The sequence below is a fragment of the Pseudopipra pipra genome, chromosome Z (genome assembly GCF_036250125.1).
Source record: "Pseudopipra pipra isolate bDixPip1 chromosome Z, bDixPip1.hap1, whole genome shotgun sequence".
NCBI classification, from domain to species: Eukaryota; Metazoa; Chordata; class Aves; order Passeriformes; family Pipridae; genus Pseudopipra; species Pseudopipra pipra.
In genome coordinates, this window is record NC_087581.1 from 66,476,771 (window position 1) to 66,496,975 (window position 20,205).

The 20,205-nt window shown below is 41.8% G+C and overlaps 2 protein-coding genes across 7 annotated transcripts in view; one reads left to right on the top strand and one right to left on the bottom strand.

Annotated features, from left to right (window-relative positions):
• Positions 1-14,616, bottom strand: part of BDP1 (B double prime 1, subunit of RNA polymerase III transcription initiation factor IIIB) — a 51,768-nt gene extending 37,152 nt beyond the window's left edge. For 4 of the 6 annotated variants that reach the window (XM_064640971.1, XM_064640970.1, XM_064640967.1 and 1 more), the window contains exons 1-11: positions 14,081-14,616; positions 8,392-8,944; positions 7,647-7,753; positions 6,579-6,638; positions 6,092-6,232; positions 5,071-5,204; positions 3,936-4,030; positions 3,298-3,352; positions 2,527-2,670; positions 651-935; positions 150-324 (exon numbers count right to left, since the gene is read on the bottom strand). In XM_064640971.1, coding sequence (XP_064497041.1) covers positions 150-324; positions 651-935; positions 2,527-2,670; positions 3,298-3,352; positions 3,936-4,030; positions 5,071-5,204; positions 6,092-6,232; positions 6,579-6,638; positions 7,647-7,753; positions 8,392-8,944; positions 14,081-14,262 — 1,931 coding nt within the window. In that variant the 5' untranslated portion in view covers positions 14,263-14,616. The remainder of the gene's footprint in view (positions 1-149; positions 325-650; positions 936-2,526; positions 2,671-3,297; positions 3,353-3,935; positions 4,031-5,070; positions 5,205-6,091; positions 6,233-6,578; positions 6,639-7,646; positions 7,754-8,391; positions 8,945-14,080) is intronic. The other 2 variants (XM_064640969.1, XM_064640968.1) reach the window with 2 other exon arrangements.
• Positions 14,617-14,746: 130 nt separating this feature from the next.
• On the top strand, positions 14,747-19,181 carry SERF1B (small EDRK-rich factor 1B). The gene is made up of 3 exons (XM_064640983.1): positions 14,747-14,866; positions 18,027-18,135; positions 18,679-19,181. The coding sequence occupies exons 1-3, from the start codon at positions 14,860-14,862 to the stop codon at positions 18,749-18,751; spliced, it is 189 nt and encodes a 62-aa protein (XP_064497053.1). The 5' UTR covers positions 14,747-14,859; the 3' UTR covers positions 18,752-19,181.
• The last annotated feature ends 1,024 nt before the right edge of the window (positions 19,182-20,205 follow it).

The following is a 20,205-nucleotide window of genomic DNA, read 5'->3' on the forward strand; positions in this document are numbered from 1 at the left end:
TGTAAATCATAAACAGCTTACTAAAACCCGGGACAGTTCTCAGAAACCAAAAACCTGCACATTCTGTGGCAGTTAATATGAATAAATAAAACCAAAATTAAAACTTTTAACTCTTTTATTTTGCCTAAGCTTTCCATTATAAACATTACCTGCATAAATCAACACCACCTTCTCTCTCCATTTGGTCCGTCACTGGTAAACAGGACTCTGATCTCTCTTCCTCTGTGACAGCAGTTTCATCTTGTTTTCCTTCAATAGCACAATCCAGTTCTTCTCTACAAGTTGTATGACTATCATTGCTTGTATCATGTACCACTTTTTTCCCTGAGAATTAATAAGAATTAAATCAATCTGGACATTCTGGGAAACGTCTTCGAATTCCAATTCTCAAATCCTAGCTGCAGTGAAGAAGAGTTAATTTAATACCAAAAATCCTAGTAGAAAAAGACCAAGTGTTAAGATTTAAGATAATTGTTCTCAGCTAAAATAGATTCTAGATTTAGTAAGAAAGCTGATCTTGAAAGGCATTGTTCCACAACCTCCGAAGGCAGATCAGCAATAGAAATTAAAGACCGAATTCTCCTTTTTTAAGTTCACAAAGTCTTTATATAAAATTTATATTTGAACGTTTGAGCATTTTTGCCTCTTACTTTTATTAGAGGATTTCCCTTCTTCAGCAATTTTTGAAGAGACAGACATTTCTTCTGGAATATTCTCTACCTCCTCTTCAAGATCATCTTTTCTCTTCCTCTTTCTCTTCTTTTTTGCTAATGCTTCTAACGCAACCTGTTCTTCTGCCTGTTCAGAAATGCCCAGAGATTCCTCATTTTCTTTCTCAGCCGTCACACCGTCTGCTTCTGTTTCTTCATCAGAAATTCTGGCTTCCTGAAGTTCATCTTGATCATTAGCAGCTCCCGTGCTGGCAGCTTTTGCTACTGAGACATTATGGTTCCTGGTTAATAGACTGGTGGAGTAATACACAGCCATAAACAGCACAGGCATTTTTATTAGCAACATCTTGTGTATTCGTACATCACTGCCAATATACTGCCAGACATATGAGCAGGACCATGAGAAGGTAGTCACTGACTTAACAGAAAAGCTTCAGAACAGATTAACTTCAACATTAAACGCAAAACACATTCTGTACCCAGGACACTTCACAAGGGGAAGGTCAATATGGGATGTAAAGCAAATTTAGTAAATGTTGTTGTTCCTATGCTTTTTAGCAGATTACACAGTCACATTTGGATTCAGGGAAAACAGACGTTGCTATTCCAGAAAGAATTATCGTATCTCTGCAGAAAGAGGTGATGATGGTTGCAGAATATATGCCATGAAATCGTAATTTTTTACCATGAAATGTTTTGCAGTTGATCGTGCTTCCTTACATAAGAAAGCTGAAATATTGTCTAGCTAGTAACTGACAAGTTATTTTTTGGGTTTAATGAGATTCTAAAATTCTCCTCTCTACTGTTTTAAGGACATTTTGTCTTGATCCTGTATTTATGTAGAACATAAACCACCAAGAACCTTTCCTTGTCCTTTTCATTACTCTTAAATGAATTTGTTCCCCTGTAATTAAAACTCCAAAATGCAAGATAAGTAGAAAAGCATACTCACATTGCTCTACACACTAAGTACTTTTAATCTATCAATGAAGTGTACAAACAGAATTTCTCTATATGGCTGTTAAGTCCTAACAGATGGGATATTTTACTTAATCAAATCCAAAAACCAAGGCTATAGAAAAGAGCAACTATTTCGATTTTAAGAACTAAACACTGATTTTGTTTCCTAGTTAGCATCCCCTTTAAAAGGGTTGTTCACTTGTTTGTTACACAATACCACTTAAAAAAGAATGGGTCCTTATGGAACAAACAAGTGGACAACCCCATAGAATTAGCACAATGTATGAAATGGTGTTAGTATCACTGTTTTTAATTTAGGCACAAAGGTGAAAGGTCCTTTCCCAGGTACTAAAGTAATTAAGACACTATTACAGCAATTAAACACGGTAATTAAACATAATCTTTATTTTGAACAGACAAGAAAGATAAAACAACTTTTATAAGAGTCTCTGAAAAGAATCACACTCTTCAGATTCAGGAAGTCAAACTACTCTTAAAGGAGAAACAGAACCCTCAAAAGAAGAGGGTTCTAAATGTAATTCATATCTAAAATAAATCACAGAAGAGCTTGCCAAAAATATGATTTTGGCTCAAGGATTCTACAAGTGAATTCATTAGCAACTCACAGAGATGCTTATCAACTGGTAAATTAGAACAGCAGTGCTTCAGACTGCACAAGAGCACTTATTTCACTGCAGTCTCACGTTTCTGCTGTTAGTAACTATTACCATCCCACACATCAGTAAACTACACCTGAAAAGTTATACTACGAGGCTAGGATCCTCTTGCCCTGTTCACAACAGAGAAGGAAAAGATTCCCTAAGTGATCTTTCATCTAGTAACACATTACTGACCACTGTTCTGTAATGCCACCTCAAGCACTCTTTTAAAGTACCTTTTGACTTCTTCCGAGGCCTTGGTGACTTCCTTTCCTTTGGCTTCTGGCTTTTAACAGTCTTTTGTTTCCTCTTTTCCTCATCTGCTAAGACCTTCTCAAGCAGCTGGGCGAAGAATTCAAAATCAAAGGGTCGTTTTTCTTCTATCAGATTAAAGCAAAGAAATAGAACAGATTTCAAAGTTCATGATTTTTTTGAGTTTCAGGTTTGTAAAATAATCAGTGGTATATGACATGATATTAAAAAGCAACAGTTATATCAACAGAGTGTTCTTCTGAAAAATATCTTCTGTATCACTTGGATTATGGTAGACTGGTTTTAAAAAAAAACCCAAATTACAAAACCAAGTAGTTCAGAAAATTTAAGACCTGACAAATACTCAAATTGTACCATAGTATCAAATAATGTATTAACATGCTGCTCTAGGACATATGTACCTCATTCAATTAACAAAGAAATTCTTAAAGGACTCTCAAAGCAGTTTACAATAAATAACCTTGCTAGAAATTCCCATGAATCAGAATAACCTTCAACTGAAAAGTTTATATTAATCTCATTAAGCAGACACCTAAAAAAGAAAATAAACCTCGAGATCTTCACTGTGAACCATGCCTGTTATAAAAACCTAAGATTCCACAGCTACTGGACTCACCTATGAGCAAAAACTTCCTCATAATTAATTCAAGCAAAGCAAAGTACAAAAAATTACTGTTAAAATAGACTACCATTTAATGACTCATTGTAGGGTGGGGTACATTTACTTTACTTACTGAAAGCTTTGTCTATTCTCCATCCATTAGCTTTTTCCTCACGTTTGAACTTGTTCTAAAAGCAAACATACGGTTGTCTTTTCATTAAGCAAGAAATGTAACAGCATGTTATACAAAATGGCAGATCAAGATAAGCCTTCAATGCAAGCCAACTGAAGTTGCTGAATTCACATAGACACTCACAGAACACAAGTTTGTAATTAATTTTTAAATATAAAATCTGTCACCAGTAGATTATCACCAGATACACTGCTTTTATTACTTTCAACACCTCTGTCCTGACTTTCAATCTGAGCAAGGTTTGAAATATAATAGACTTCCCCAGCTGTATGCCACAAAAGAAACAACACGGACCACCACCAAACAGCCACTTATGCTTATCATCGCTCTTCATTTAAAATAAAGACAAACTGTGTCTAACTAAGCTAGATTTACTAGATACATCAATCAAAATTCAAACAGCAAATTAATGTTTCAGATGCTTACAACCTCTTGAAACAGGTATTAAAAAAAGCACTACTACAGACGCAGTAGCATCAAAAATATCAATACTAACAGAGGAAGCATGGGAATGCAAATGAGAAAAAGAAAAGCAAAACCACATGTTTAGTTGCTTTATTGAGTGCTTTAATTTTTACCTTGATTTCTGCTCTGGCTCTATGAGGAAACAGCCGTCCAATCAAGGAGAAGTCTGTTCCTACCATGCTGATAGCTAAAAAGAACATATCTGTTTCTAGAGAAATAAAAATAAGAAAAAATATCATACGCATTTAAGCATTTACTAAACCATCCTCCTTGCTCTCAGAAATAAAAACACCTTGCAGACTCAATGCTATGAGATCAGTAACTTCAAGTTTACCTACCATAGCTGCAAGTCCAGGTGAGCTGGAGTATATGTGTTATTTTACCTACGTACCTCTAGTAACATCTGCTGAATGAACTATCAACAGAAAGAATTGTCTAACATGTTAAAACTGCAGAGTGTGAAATATGTTTTGTAAAGCTAGTAAATCAAACTAACCAACCCCAAATTGTCAACGTCCATTTTTATTATGAACACAAGCACAAACAGAAATCAGAAAAACACCACGTAAAACACCACTATTATTTAATAGGAAAAGAGTGCACAGTCAATTCTTCCCAAAAGGAGTACAGTGAATCCTGAAGCTAAATTTTTCCATCTACAGGTGTAAAAAGTCCTTCCCAATTGCAAAAGGTCTAGCAATGGTGTTGTCAGCCTAGAGATAATAACCAATTCACAGCAGAAGTAATAAAAAAAGAAAAAACAACCCACCCTCTCATAAGAACAGATGTCTATTTACACTGAAATCAGTCCAGAGATACTTTCTGTGATTTATTCCTGCCCAGGTTGGAATAACTGAGTTAAGAAGTACTAACTGCTCCATATAGAGCAGTTGATCTGTACACCAGAATCAGAAATTATGCTTTTGATAAAGCAGACTAGCATTTTTCAGCATTTTTCAGCATTAAACATCCATGACAGAAAAAAAAAATCACAGGTAGCCTATGTATATATATAATATACAGTGCCTATTAATATATAATAAGGCACTGGATTCTTTAAATATACCAATTTTCACAGTAAAAATCATAGCTCTTCTTGTTGTAGGAGTTGGGAGGGTTGACACTACATGACACATAAGTAGATCCATTTACTCCATTGCGGGAAAAAAAAGAAGTCAAGTATAAAGCATAGGTGGAAAAGCAAGACTTTACTGCAGACTTGAAATTTTAAACCAAAAATATACTCACCTTTATTTGACCACGGTTTTGTGTAAAAACTTTTCCTGAAGCTGGAATATGTAGTTGTAGAGCCACGCTCAAAGATGGGATCATTTTCTTCTACAACACATGGGCCTTTTGTTCTTAGAACTTCTACAGTTAAGCTGGAATAGCAAACATACAAAGAGACTTACCTGAAAATATTGCTAAGAAGACACACAGCAGATGTTTATAAGACAGATGTTCAAATTTTTCATGCCACAAGCGAGCATTTGTACCTTGTAACTAAGTTCAATAATTACATTAACATGTACTTTAATGGGAGAATGCAGCAAGAAATCACTGCCCTACTCAGCCTGTAAGTAAGTAAATTTGCTTTTTTCTTTTTATCAGTATAGTACAGATAGGCATAATTAAGTATCTTTAAAAAAAGACTTCTTAACATTCAAGAAATTTATTTTGCAAAACCACAAGGGCCTCCCAATATCCTTCTAGAACACTTTCAAATTCTTTTACCAGGCCTGCTCTACCCTTAAACCTTGGCCTAAATCTCATGCTAGTAATACTTTTGGGGAACTCAATAATTCAATAATCTACTTTTTAAAAGTCATATGCTAAGCAAATTTTCTGAAAACACTCACAGAAGAATAAAGCAGCAACATGCAAAATGCAAAGCTGGAGCAAATCATACTGAAAACCAAGTAACAGTAAGCAGATACATGTTAACTTTAAGAAACAAAACAGTCAGCTAAATAGAAGACATCTGAAAGTTTGACAAATCCTCAGTGTTCGTTCTCTGTAATGAAATACATTTTCCTCTTTATCTCCTTCTCCAAAAACATTTCTTATAAAGTCTGCCACTACTGAGATGCAGAGAACTGCTGCTCCTTTGCCACATACTTGCACTGTTTCCTAAGTAAGTGCATCTCAACTGTCAACACACAAATACATACTCATGCTTGCCCCAGGCCAAAGTAGAACTGTTCTCTATCCCCAAACTAAGCTGCAATGCAGTATGTATTGTCCATGAGACAGCCACAGGATTTGTTACCTTTCTTCATCCAGAATAATCGAACCATCTTCTGCCACTTTCACACGAGGAACTAGAAGTGGGCCATCCTGACTCTCCTCCCCATTCTCTTCTTCTTCCTCCTCCTCTTCTTCATGACCAAGAGTACTTTTCTCCTCCTGCCTACAATTTTTAAGACATCAAGCAAAAATAGTTTTGAATTGCTGCTCAGTATACCAGACATTCACCAATTTAATGAACCACTCAGCAAAGCAACACATCAACGAGTTAGTCAATACATAAACTCTGAAATCAGCTTTTCATTCTATTGTAAAATGGAAATATGCAAAAATGTAATACTGAAAGCAAAATGTTCTTTAACCAGCCTACATTCCCAAATTACAAATTCTTATAAATAAGGGCTGTGATATTGAAACATTAAAAAAATAGACTTAGACTGTATTACGACAGAAACATGTTTTTTTTAATACCAGAAAATTTTTGACTATACTTCACCACCAAGACTAACCCTCTCAGTTGACTCAGCGCAGAATTTTTTTCTGTTCTCTTTTCTTCTGCCAGTGAAGACCTGGAATTTCATAAAAAGCTTGAGATGATTGTTTATATAGATACATTTCTGCTTCATTCCACAAACCTGGCTTTTATTAGACAATGGACAAAAAACCCACAAAGCTTTTTTTTTTTGTCCATTCTTTGTATCACATCTAGACTTAAGTCTAACTAATCAACCACTTAATGCTTAATGAATTTTGCTCTTTCTTGGGTCAGCAAGCACCAAAAAAAAGATACTTTGAGCAGTAATCCATTGTAAGGTACAAGAAAAGTAAGAGTATCTTGTTCATTACCTCCTGAAGGACTCTTCAGTGTAAAAGAAAAAATAACAAGGAAAATGATCAATAAAACATATAAACACACAAACATTAACAAGCAGGTGATAACAGACAGTACCAGAAAACTTATCAGCTACTAAGAGAAAGAACAGGATTTGGATAACCGTACTTCTATTTATGTGATTGCTTTTGGCAGTTGCAGGAAAAAGGCCCTGCTCTGTCTGTGGCAGCCTGTGCAGCCAGCTGCATTAGTGTTCCCTGTGTCTGGGCACCCCTGGGATGCTCACTCAGCCTTGCTGCTGGTGAAACATGTAAACAGAACAGCAGCAGCTACATCCATCCAGATGGAATGTGAAGACCTCATGGGTCTTGCAGTGCATTTTGCACTTCAGCACCTGGAAGGAGAAATGCTTAGCTTCCTGAGTCCATTAGACCAGGCAGGCAATCATAACATTCCTAGCAGCCATAACTAAAAATCTCACAGGTAACTGGGGAAAAAAAAAAAATTCGACTATTCTGTATTTCTACAGAGATAAATTAATACTTGGGAAAGGTTCATGTTTGTGTATTTCAACAAGTACATTAATCACTATTCTCATTTCTGTATGAGGAGTAAGTAGATGTGAAATAGAAGCTTTTATTCCCACTGCAATAACACTGCATCTGTGCTAATACTCCAGATTTAAGTATTAAACAGGTAGAAAAATAATTTAGCTTAAGGAGAGAGAAAAAGAAGTCATACTTACTTCATAGGATTGTTTTCTGGCAGATAGTATATCAAGTCTCTCATGGTCATCTTAGAACGATCTGGTGGAGAACGCCCTTCGATTATTGGGGGTCTGTGTTTCAACTTCTTCCATACAAAAAATAAAAACAAACCCACTCAGATTCACCCCGGAAGTACTTTACATTTCACAAATTAATATTTTTGTTTGCTTATAAAGTACCCCATTCAGGGAGTTCTATTGTTCACACACACACACCACCACCAAGAACAAAAATACGATTATATTAAAAGTGTCCCTTTGTCAAGAGGGCATCAGAGACAACCTTTCAGAGAAATCCACCATCTGGCAAAAATAAAAGTTAAAAGTTATTCAAAATTACAGAACTCAGACAATGATCCACTTGAAACACTATGAGAAATACCAAATCCCAAGCTTCTTACAGCACACTTCCCTACTTAATACCAACTGTGAAACTTTAAAATTCGAATGCTGACTATAAAATAATACCAGGTGTAATGTCAAAAAGGGTCTAATCAAATGAAACAATACACAATTTCTTGTGAAATTCATATTATTAGTGGACAAAGTTCTACTACTGCTTCTAAACAGAACAAACCCATATGGAGTTATGAGGTATCACAGACTATTAGCACTGAGCAGCTGATGACCACCAGAAACCACTAATGCAAAGAGATGATGTATGCTAGGTGAATCACACGCCTTGCCCTTTACAAACCAGCACAGCTCAGCACAAAGGTCTTACCATTCGCTCTTTCTTCAGCTCTTCTTTAAGCATTTCTCTTAACTTCCGAGCTTTGAGGATCCTTTCACGGTCAGAACACGTTCGTTTTTCTTTTTCAGGAGAAGGTTTCATAGGAAGCTTTTCCTCCTGTGTTTCTGATCTCTCCTGTGTTGGTCTCTCCTTGAGGGGAGAGGGTACATTCTTCTGCAAACTGTCATCATTTTTCTGAGCAGTCACACCTACAGTTTGCTCTTTATTCACCGATTTCTTTAGCGGTGAAAACTGTGGCACTTGTGGCACAGGTGTTTTCTTCTCAGGAAGCATGGGAGACTTTAAAGAGCTCTCAGCACTACTCTTTTCTGGTGTGGGGGAATCCTTCTGAAATGAAACACCGCCATCGGGAGCCTGTGATGTTCGCCTCTGCAGTCTTGGTGCAGAACGCTGAGCAGATGAAGGTCCAGCTCTGGGTTTGACAAGATTTGGCATGGTGGAGATCCGTTTTCTTCTCTGCGTAGGCATCTCTGCAGGTTTACTAGCTTCCCCAGCATCACTGGAACCATCAGCCTTGTCATCGCTGGAAAATTTAAGAGATTATTCTGAAGGACTTTATGGTGACAGATTTTTCACTCTTACTTTCAAGATATGTTTATGGGTAAATCAGTATAGACCCCCTGCTACAGGAAAATTGTTATATACAAAAAGCAATGCTAGAATCAAGGTGTAGCTGGTACTTCTTCATAAACCAATCAGCTATAAGAGCTGGCATATTATTTTCTAATATTAATTACTCATCAACTAGCCCACAACAGTAACATGTCCCCACCCCCCACTTCTTTTTTTGGAAGGCTCTCTCCTTTCAGCTAAAAATACTGGTACAATAAAGCTTTATAAAAAATAAATAAAAAATATAAAAAATAAATACATAAATAAATATATCACATAACACAGGTGATATACTAAAAACATTTTAATAAAGCTGTATGTCACAAGCAGTTTCATGATTTTTATTACAATAAATGTTAACATTCCTCTTGCATACACATTTGCAAGTAGATGATATGTAAACTGTGAATTTCAGAAAAAATTCAGCAGGCAAACTGGCTGCTGCTTACACTTAACACATAAACAACTCTTAGCTTCCCTGGAAAGCCTTCTTATATAAGTACTTTTCCCATCATTTACACAGAAATAACTTTCAAAGTGCAAATAAAATTGCGAACAATTATGATCTCCCCAAGTCTGCTGACTCCTCCAGGGTTCAGCTTCATGGCTGTTGCTCACAGTAAGACTGCAGCAGAATTATAACTGAGTCATAAAGAGGGGGTTTTTTAATTTTACATTGGAACTATGCCCTGTTTCTGTGTATGAGGACAACCACACCCATAGTTCACTTAGCCATTTTCAAAAATGATCAGGTGCAAATGCCTTTCAAGGAACAGAAGAAAAGCATACACATACAGAGAAACTTTTCTAAATCCTCTCCAGCTATTGCCTGTGATTCAGGCAAATGCTGCATAAAATGGGTTTGCATTTAGCAGCCTCTGTTAAATGCAGTTTGTCCCACACTGTGAGTTCATAAACATTTCTAGTACACAGAACATCGCTACGAGGAGTTTAGAGGGGTTATTGCACGGTGCCTGCCTGTGTGTTTTGAATGAGATCCTTGCAAATTCCTTTCAACACTCTCTGTTCTTTGTACAGCAGGAGACAGTGGAAAGTAATTCTTTTTCACCTTCTCCGTACCACCTGTGTTTTGTGGAGTTTTTAATCAGAGTGCCAAGCTGGATTTCTGAACAGCTAAATACAATTTAGCAGAAACTGTATGAAAAAAAAAGAATTATCTTATGCTTTGAAGATTTTCACTTCCCTGAAAACAAAACAGGGTAAAGTAACCGATGCTACAGACAGATTTGAACAGCTGAGAAGGAATGCTGTAATTTGGTAGATATGCAAGACATTTTCACATTTACTTTTACTTTTCTTGCACACTACACAACACACACATTGTGCTGTATGTGCCATCAAATACCTCACCCAGGAAATCAAATTGTGTGACTTCTGTCAAATCCACTCTTCCTTAGAGACAGAGACACCCAGACAACCAATTTCTAAAATGCATCACCTAGAAAGATATCTAGAGCTCCCCAAAAAGCTAACACTGTCTGCTCTGCAAAAAATCCCTATTTGCTCTCTCCTGTTTGGTTGCTGTACACCTTCAAAAGCAACCAAGAACTTTAAGAACCAGCTTTTTAGTGGAACTTAAGATGATCAAATAGGGGAAGGAAGGGAGAGCTCTCACCCATGCCTTTTCTACTTTCTCCCAGGACTGTAAGTTCCCCTGGGAGTCTCCCAGCATTTCAAGTTGGATACCACCTTCTCTGTCCAGCTGAGTTGTGGAGCCCACCATAGTTCTCCAGTGGTTCATAGGTCTCTTCTTCTAAGAAGAATATTTTCCAAATCCACACATCTCCAAAGAAGCTCACCCTTAAACACATCCCACACCTTCCAAAGTGTTGGCAAACACATTCAACATGAACAATTTTAAAACAGTTTTAATTCTCTTACAATTGCTCTTCTTTTATTTTTTTTTAACAGAAGGGTGTGGTTTTGTGGATTTGTAAGCTTGGGTATTTTTTGTATTTATTGAGAAAAATATTTTATGTGCCTGTTACTTAAAATGACAGAATATCCTGACGTAGAAGGGACCCACAAGGATCACCAAAGTCCAACTCCTGGCCCTGCGCAGCCCCAAGAATCGCATCATGTGCCTGAGAGCTTCTTGAACTCTGTCAGGCTTGGCACTGTGACCACTTCCCTTGGGAGCCTGTTCCAGTGAACCACCCTTTGGGTGAAAAACCTTTTCCTGATATCCAACCTGACTCAGCTTCATGCCATCCCCTCAGGTCCTGTCACTGATCCACAAAAAAGAGATCAGTGCCTGCCCCTCCTCTTCCCCTCCCAAGGAAGTTGTAACTGCAGTGAGCTCTCCCCTCAGTCTCCTCTTCTCCAGCTGAACACACCAAGTGCCCTCAGCCGCTCCTCACACGGCTTCCCCTCAAGGCCCTTCACCATCTTCACTGCCCTCCTTTGGACACTCTCTAATGGCTTAATATCTTTCTTATTTTGCAGTGCCCAAAACTGCCACAATATTCAAGGTGAGGCTGCCCCAGGTCAGAGCAGAGCAGGACAATCCCCTCCCTCGACCGGCTGGCTGGCGATGCTTTGCCTGATGCCCCCAGGACAGGGTTGGCCCTCCTGGCTGCCAGGGCACTGCTGACTCAGACTCAACTTGCCATCAACCAGGACTCCCAGGTCCCTTTCCGTGGCACTGCTTTCCAGCATCTCATTCCCCAGTTTGTCCATACATCCAGGGTTGCCCCATCCCAGATGCAGGTCTGGCACTTCCCCTCATTGAACTTCATATGGTTGGTGATTGCCCAGTCCTCAATTTGTCGAAGTCTCTCTGCAGGGCCTCCCTGTCTTTGAGGGAGTCAACAGCTCCTCCCAGTTTTGTGTCATCTGCAAAAGTGCTCAGTATCCCTTCCAGTCCTGTGTCCAAGTCATTTGTGAAGACGTTGAAGAGCACAGGGCCCAAGACAGAGCCCTGTGGAACCCCAGCAGTGACAGGTCACCAGTCTGATGTCACCCCATTCACTGTTACCCTCTGTGCTCGACCCGTGAGCCAATTGCTCACCCAGAACATGATGTGTTTATCCAGCTGTGGGCTGGACAGTTTGCCAGAAGGATTCCGTGAGAGACAGGATTGAAGGTTTTTACTGAAATCCAAAAAGATTACGTCACTTTATCAGTGGGTGGGCTACCTTGTCATAAGGTTATATGGCAAAGGTCTGTTTTTTAAGCCATGAGAATAGATCAGAGTGTCTTTCTGAATAGCACCGGTATCTAGTTTTGAAACCTAATGTTATATTCCACTGAAGCACTGGTTAAACTACAAATATAAAAGTCTTTAACAAATCTCCTGAATTAGCAACAGTATCACAAAAGCGAAAAATAGTAAGAATGTTTTCATTTAAGAACAAAGTATCAGATTGCAAAAGATCTAGTAACATAATCTTTGTAACAAGCGAATTTTATAAATAAAACCTGAAAGAAAAACATCCTTAAAGCACAATGCAAAAGAAGATGTAAGACACAAGCCGAAAAAGAGGCAGCATGGTTTTCCTAAAGACATGCCATGCCAACTACTCTGATATCAGAATTTCTAGTCATAAGAAACAGAAGACTGTAAGACCTTCTCGCTCTTATAAAGGACAAGCTTCAACCAAAAGAATAGAGATATTCATGAAAGATGCAGAACTTAAAAGAAGTAGGAAGGTTGTTGTGAAAAGTAAACATCAGACTGGGGAAATTTCCTGAAAAACTGGTCTGTACTGCTTTTGGCGGGGACAGAGTTAACCCCTTTCACAGTAGCTGATCTGTTGTTTCAGATTTGTGACCACAAGAGTGTTGACAGCACACCCACGTTCCAGCTATTGCTGAGCAATGATTAAATAGCACCAAGGTTTTCTCTCATGTGCCCCATGACCGAGCAGACCGGGGATGGGCAAGAAGCTGGGAGGCAACACAGCGGGGACAGCTGACCCCAGATGACCAAAGGGATATCCCATGTGGCATCATGTTCCTCAGTAAAAGCCGGGGAAGAAGGAACACAGGAGGACATCTGGAGTTACGATGTTTTTCTTCCCAAGCAACTGTTACACGTAATGGAGCCCCACTTTCCTGGAGACAGTAAAATACCTGCCTGATGAAGGGAAGTGGTAAATGAGTTCCCAATCTTGCTTTGCCTACTTGCACATCTTTTGCTTTACATATTACACTATCTTTATCTTGACAAGAGGATTCTTGCACTTTTGCCCTTTTGATTTTCTGCCCATCCCATGGGGCTGGGAGGGGGCAGGGGCGTGATGAAGCAAGCAAAGGCTTAGCATCCAGTCAGGGTTAAACTACAACAGGAAGGTCCTCAAGGACTGGTCCTACGACCAACTTTACAACGTGCTTGCGCTACAATAAAAAGCACTTAAAAAACTGAACAGTCGAAAAGGAAAAATACTAGAAAGTCTTCCCTTGTTAATGCACGGAGAGGTGAATACAAAGGAGTAAGTGCTGCAGGAATGCAGAATCAAAGTCATCCGATTACGGAGCACAAGGAATTTTTGCTGTACACAGCAAACCCGGGGCTCCCGGCTGCTGCAGAGCCAGAAACCGAGTGCCAGACCACACTGGGTCCCTGCTTCGCAGTTTTATCTTACAGAATCAATTAGGTTTGAAAAGACCTCCGAGATCATCGAATCAAACCTATGGCCAAACACCAATATGCCAACTAGACGACAGCACCAAGTGCCACGTCTAGTCTTTCCTTGAACCCCTCCAGGGACGGTGACTCCACCACCTCCCTGGGGAGCCCATTCCAAGCACCTGCTGCGGGACCGCAGCTCAGGTTCTGCTTAAGCTGCGAACGCGTCAAACACCCAGAAGTCGTCGTCCGACAACCACGTACGCGCGGACACCGGGCACCGACCGCGGGGTCTCCCAGGAGCTCTTCGGGACGAGCCCCCAAACACGGCAGGAGAGAGACAACCCGCGCTACGGAGAGCCCCCACCGCCGCCCCCGCCTCCCCCTGCGCAGGCCGGTCCCGGGGACTCGCGGGCCCAGACACGGCCTCACCGGCCCGAGCTTGGCGAGACTCACCTCTCGGCCCGCCGTGCCTCTGACGCTCCCGCCGCGGCCCCTGCTCTGTCTGCCACCGGGGAGCCCGAGCCCGGAGGCTCCAGGGGCTCCGGGTCTGCCCCGCCGGTACCGGGGGCGGGGGCGGCGGCCCTGCCCGGGGCGCGCACGTTGGGCCGCACCGTGAGTCGGGCCCGCCGGAACATGGCGGCGCTCCCGGGAGAGGCGCGCGCCTGTCCGCCCGCGCGCTCGGCGGCGTCAGCGGCGCGTGGCGGTGGCGGCCCGGCAGTGCCGCGAGCCCCGGCGCCTCACGGCGTGCCGCCCCGGCGGCGCGCCTCGATACGTCATCGGCGTGCGCCGCCGGGCGCATCGAGGAGGGGCCGGGAGGGGGAAAGCCCGTGCGGGGCAACTGACAACGGCACCGAAACCGCCTGTAACGGCCGAGCACTCCAAAGGCGCTTCACCCCTCAGTCCAGACACCCCTAAACTGCTTTCTCTGCTCCGCGTCGCCCGCCATAACCAGTTCGTTAAAAGAGCCACTCCTCATCTCCCCCCCATGCCCCGGCCCGGGCGGACGCTCCGCAGCGGCCCCGCGGCCCTCCCGCCCTCACGGCGCTGGGGCGGCGGCGCGCAGCCCTCTGATTGGGCCGAGCCCGCGCGCCGCCGTGACGTCAGCGGCCAGTGAGGTTTCATAAGGGCCGGCGACGGCAGGCGGCTCGTCAGACGTTTCCGGCGGTAGGAGTAGAGGTGTGTCCCGGTGCGGCCGTGGTGGTGCTGGTGGTGCGCGGCCTGAGCGTCTCGCCATGACCCGTGAGTGTCGATGGGGTTCAGTGGGGCTGCCCTATGATTCTGTCGGGGAGCGAAGGGGGCGGTGGGACTTGGGCCGCTCTCCCAGTCGCCTCCAGGCCTGGGCGCGACACCGAGGGGCAGCCTGGCCAGGGGTCGGCCGGGGGCCGGCAGCTCACCGCGCTGTGATGCCGCTGCCGTGTCTGGGTCTCTGCGGGCTTGGCGTCCCCGCAGCGAAGTCCTGCCCGTAGCGATTGCGTGGGTATGGGGCGCTGGGGCTGAGGCTTCTTCCCAGCCCTGCCGCCGTCTAGAACTGGAGGCGAAAACATCCTCCCCCGCCTCCTGGCGCAGCTGTGCTGCGGGGCGGGACGGAGGAGTAAAGGTGGTGATGGGCTGGAAAAACAACCACCGTCCGTTTCACACCCGGCTGCCGCCCAGAAATGGAAATACAGGGCTTTTATATCAGTGCTGAATACTCAATACTACACTACTTAAGTTGCGGTTGTTAAGGCTGTCGTTGAAAGGGCAGCAGGACTTGGTGAATCATCACCGTGTTCGACAGCAATGTTGTTGGTAGACCCGCTTTAAAATGGCGGAGAACTGTGAACCAAACCCAAGATGCTCGCTCTGGAGTCGCTCCTGTGCCTTCTGCGTATTATGCTTGGCAGTACAGAAACTGCTTATATTTAACTGAGGTTGTGCTTGTAACACTCACTCTCAAAAATACACAGTTTTGAGGCTGTGCTTTCAGATTCACTCTTGAAAATACACAGTTTTGAAGCCACTCTGCTGCAGGAAGTGCAGCTGAAGACCTGGATCAAAAACAGTTTGTGCACAGAACAGATTTTGAACGTGAGAAAGTGGCAGGTTTAGGGCTTTTTTTTGGTATTTTTTTTCCCCTGGAGTTGGAAGAGCAAGGACAGGTTGAACTAAGGCATATGTCTTGCACAGGCAGGCTGGGATGGGGATGCTTAAGCATGAGTATAAGCAGGAAGGGTGTACTGGCCTTTGTAGGGCAGTTCATGCTTGAATTTCACATTACAGAAAGCTGAATTGTCATCTGGTGGAACAATTTCATGGAAGATTTAGGTTGATGTTACAGAATGTAGAAAACAGCACTGGCTCCCTTGAAGCTAGGGATACTCATTCAGGGTTCCTGGTGAAGTAATGGGGCCAAATAGTCCTTGGAAATGTTGACTCGGAAGCAGGCATGGTACAACCAAGTTTCTTTCCAGATAGTTATTTGGTCTTCTGTGCTTTGTGTGCATTCTGTGTTGCTCAGCTTTTCTTCCTGCTCTGCTTTACTGTGCAGAAGTGACAGCCAGGCTTTTCAGTGATGCCATTGTGTTTAGTTCCTAAGTTTACACCCTCGCTGTGTGTATGGAATAACTGCAGGAACCATGCACGGTGTTCACTTGTAAAGGAAGGAAGTGCCTGAGGTTAAGTGTGGAGGGTAATTGCTATATGAATTCTGACAATAGGAGTGTGTTTTGACTTCCTCTCTTTTTTTATGATAAAGGAAGATACTTGATTTTTTTTTTTAAAGACCACAGAAGAGCTCTTCTGTTGCTGCTGAATTGTTCGTATGACGTTCGTGCCTCCTGAGCACCACAAAACCCAGGAACCATTTATAGCTTGGAATGTATCATCTGCTCATGAGTCATCAAGTTCTAATCAACACTAGTGCTGCCAGAGATAGAGAGCTGTTTCACTTCAGTCCCTGAACAAACAGCTGCCCTTCTTCTAGGTGATCTTTGGGGACAGGATAAGGAGGATGAGCAGAAGTTCTCTTTGCTTTTTCAAAAGGTAGTACTTGATGTCCTGTCGCAGATGAAGTGTATCTTCCAAGGCAGGAGCAGCCCTCAGGAAGTAGCAGGCATAATAGGCTGTTTTCACTTGGACTTCTGGCAGTACATGTACTGTTGTGAAGAATACACAAAACCCTGCTTCTGCAGGGTTGCTCTTGTCTGCTTCTTGACATGGCAGGTACCTTTGTCAGCTCAGAAATGGGGTGAGTACAAACCTGCGGATCATATCAGCAGGTTGCTGTTTAAAATTGACCTAGTCCTAAACTGCTTCCATATATCAGAAATTACAGGCATGTGAAGACTGGAGAGATTTTTGGCTTCAGGACTGAAAGATGGCATAGGTAGTCATAAGACTAGAGAGAGACCAGAGAAACACAACAGAAGTTACGGGTAGATTGAGTTTTTACTTTTGAGCGTAGAAAAATGTGATCTGTATTGTATAACAGCACAAGTGATTATGCCTAGCATATCTGGAACACTTTGAGTCCAAAAGGAGAAGAACAAGAAGAAGTAGCAAGCCAGTGAACCAGTTCTGGCAGGTTAGAGCAGACTAGATCTGTAAGGAAGAGAATACTGAGAAAATATTGCCAGCTAATGCAAAAGAGTTTGCAATTGTGATGGCTGTGGCCATTGCCTGGAAAACCCTGAGTATTTAGATGGAGAGTTTTGATGTTGTGCCTTGTCTGATCAAACAGGTTGCACACCTCACTTGTTGGCAGTTCAGGGGTTTGGTAGTCCTGGGGTAAGTTTTCTGTTCCCTGAAAAGGTGTCCTCTATACTGGCAGTGATGTGGGTTTGTGTCTTTATAGACAGATAGACAGATAGATAATGTTACTCTTCTCACTTTTGTTGAAAGTTATGCTAATCAGTTGCTAAGGCCATGCTAAAGTACTTAACTTCAAATAAAAAAGTCGTTTGAGGTCACTTCTTCAGTAGTATTTGCAATTAATTTTAATGCTGTTCTTTCCATCTAGAATTAATTTGTAAGCTATATTGGATGCTGAAATTTGTCTGAGATGATGACTCTTGTTTAGTTGAGTTACTGACATGATTTTGCCCAGGCTGTTGTGGAATGGCCTTCCTTCAGTCTTTTATGGCAAACTGCATTTTATTTCAGTAAGAAATGTTGAAATTAATTTTAAAATTGATTGAAATTAATAACACTTGGACATGACCTAGAATTGTACATGTGAGAACTAACAGGCTTTAATTTCTCCTGTTGTGCACTGGGGGGGACACTGATGGAAGATACAGCCATACCAACTCTACAGATTGTGCCACACCATACCACCTTTATAACAGACTTCTACACAGGCAAACGGTGTGAGGAAAAAAACAAAGTGGTAGTAACTGCTTAACTATATATTGTCTTACAGGTGGGAACCAGCGTGAACTTGCCCGCCAAAAGAACCTGAAGAAAACTCAGGAGATCCACAAAGGCAAAAGGAAAGAGGATAGCTTGTCTGCTTCTCAGAGAAAACAGAGGTAAGATCTAGCAAAGTTGAGTGAAATGGTTGGGCAGAAAATGAGGGGGAAATGGGTCAGAAATAATCCAGTGTCTTAGCTGAAACAGCATTTAAGTACTTTGCTTTGATTCATGGTCCAATCATGTGCCAGAGCATAAACCGTGGATGAAGTTTTGCTCTATCTGCTGTTAAACAGGTTTTTTTTTTGTAAGTCCCATAAAGCTTTTCTTTCTTTTGAGCAGCTTTTTGCCTGGTACAAACAGGAAAAGATTGTGTAATGCTTTCTTGAAGATGTTTGATCCATTGTGTCCTTTACTTCTATAACTGAAAGAATTATATAAGGTCTACTAATCAAGTAACTTGTCTGCTTCATTGGATAATGCATGCACTGAAAAAACACGGGGTAGTAAAAACAGTGTGCTCGTGGCTAACTGAGAAGTTTTATGCTAACCTTTTTCTCTTCTTGAAGAGGGGATTGCCAAAGGGCAAAAATAAGCTGGAGGAGACTCTGCTTAGAAAAACTGTGAGCCAGTATCTGATATCCAACCCTTTTTCTTCACAGAGACTCTGAAATCATGCAGCAAAAGCAAAAGGCGGCTAATGAAAGGAAGTCTCTGCAGGCAGGAGCGAAATGATCTGCCTCTATGGATAAGACAGAGTGCATCGGGGAAGCAGAAGGGCCTGGAAGATCAAAGATCATTCATAGAAGTGTCTGGCCATTAAATGATTAAACATTTATTGTGCAGAGTTGTTCAACTAGCATTAGTGTAGAGTATTTTCTGGTTACTATAGGCTTAGTTCTCTGAAGTGCTGTTTCAAAACTGACTACACTCTTCTGCATGTGTATGAATAAAAGTACCAAGCAGTAGCTTTACTCCAGCTTTTGCTGCATTTGTTAGTTTTACTTAATGGTTCCAGTAACAGAATTTCTGAATCTGCAGTTAGACCAAATATGGTTGTCTCAGTTCTTGAAAGTACAGCTTCATTCAGAATGTGCGTAACTTTCAGAGGTCTGAACTGTAAATCTCATCTTGAAATATTTTTACAATAAAATGTTGCATGAAATACCGTCTAACCTGAAATGGTTATGCTTGATAGTCAGTTGATTTCCAAGAAGTTGCCAAGAACACAAGGAATGAATAATATAGTGGAGAAATAGAGTACCTATGTGTAAGTGTAATATAAATAAAGTTTTTAAGAATTGCATATTATAAGCAATATCACATGCAGTGTAAGTCTGCACTATAGGCAAAGTTGCCTGTTGAATTGCAAACTCTCTTGGTGTACAAAACTGAAAGAATCTAGTGCTGATATTAACTAAGGAAGCTGCAGGCTTGATATTAATGAATTGCAGTGTCGCAGATCTTGAAATTGCTGCATCACTAAAATTATTTTAAATAGTACTTAAACCTGCCTCAGGAATAAAAGTTAGTATGAGAAAACCCAGCCCTTGCTTCACAGGCATGCTTGAGTGTATTGTGTGCTGACCAAGGGAGAACTGTGTAACCTTCCAGCAGCCACTCTGGCAGTCACTTGCACCACCTGAGCTGAGACCAAAGCCCCTTCACAGCTACACACCCCACACTCACACAGACCAGGTTTCCCACAGCAAAGTCTTGCAGCGAAGGTCCCTCACTCAGCACCCTTTTCAGCGAATGAATCCACGGGAGACTTTGTCCAGGCAGAGCTTTCTTGTAACTTTATTACTCTGTTTATATACAGAATAAGGGTCTGAGCTATGAAGCCAGCCAGGTATTACTTATCTGCACACATTCCACACAAACGTTCCCATGGCTGCCTTCAGCCACAGAGAACAACAACCATGCTTCAAACGGCTTTCCAGCTTGACCTTGTGATTCTTTTCACATACTCACTAATCTTAGCTCTGGCTTGCTCATGACCACAATATTTTGCTTTAATATTTTCTTCTTCTATCATCCAGGTGGCTGGTGTTGTCTTGTTTAGCTGCTCCTACAGAGTCTCAGATGTCCTGATCCTTAATATAACCTAATCTTGGTGCAATAACTAAATAACAAAACAACAGCTCGAACTGGTGCCTCTGAAGGAAGGACTCTGAACAAGGGAAACC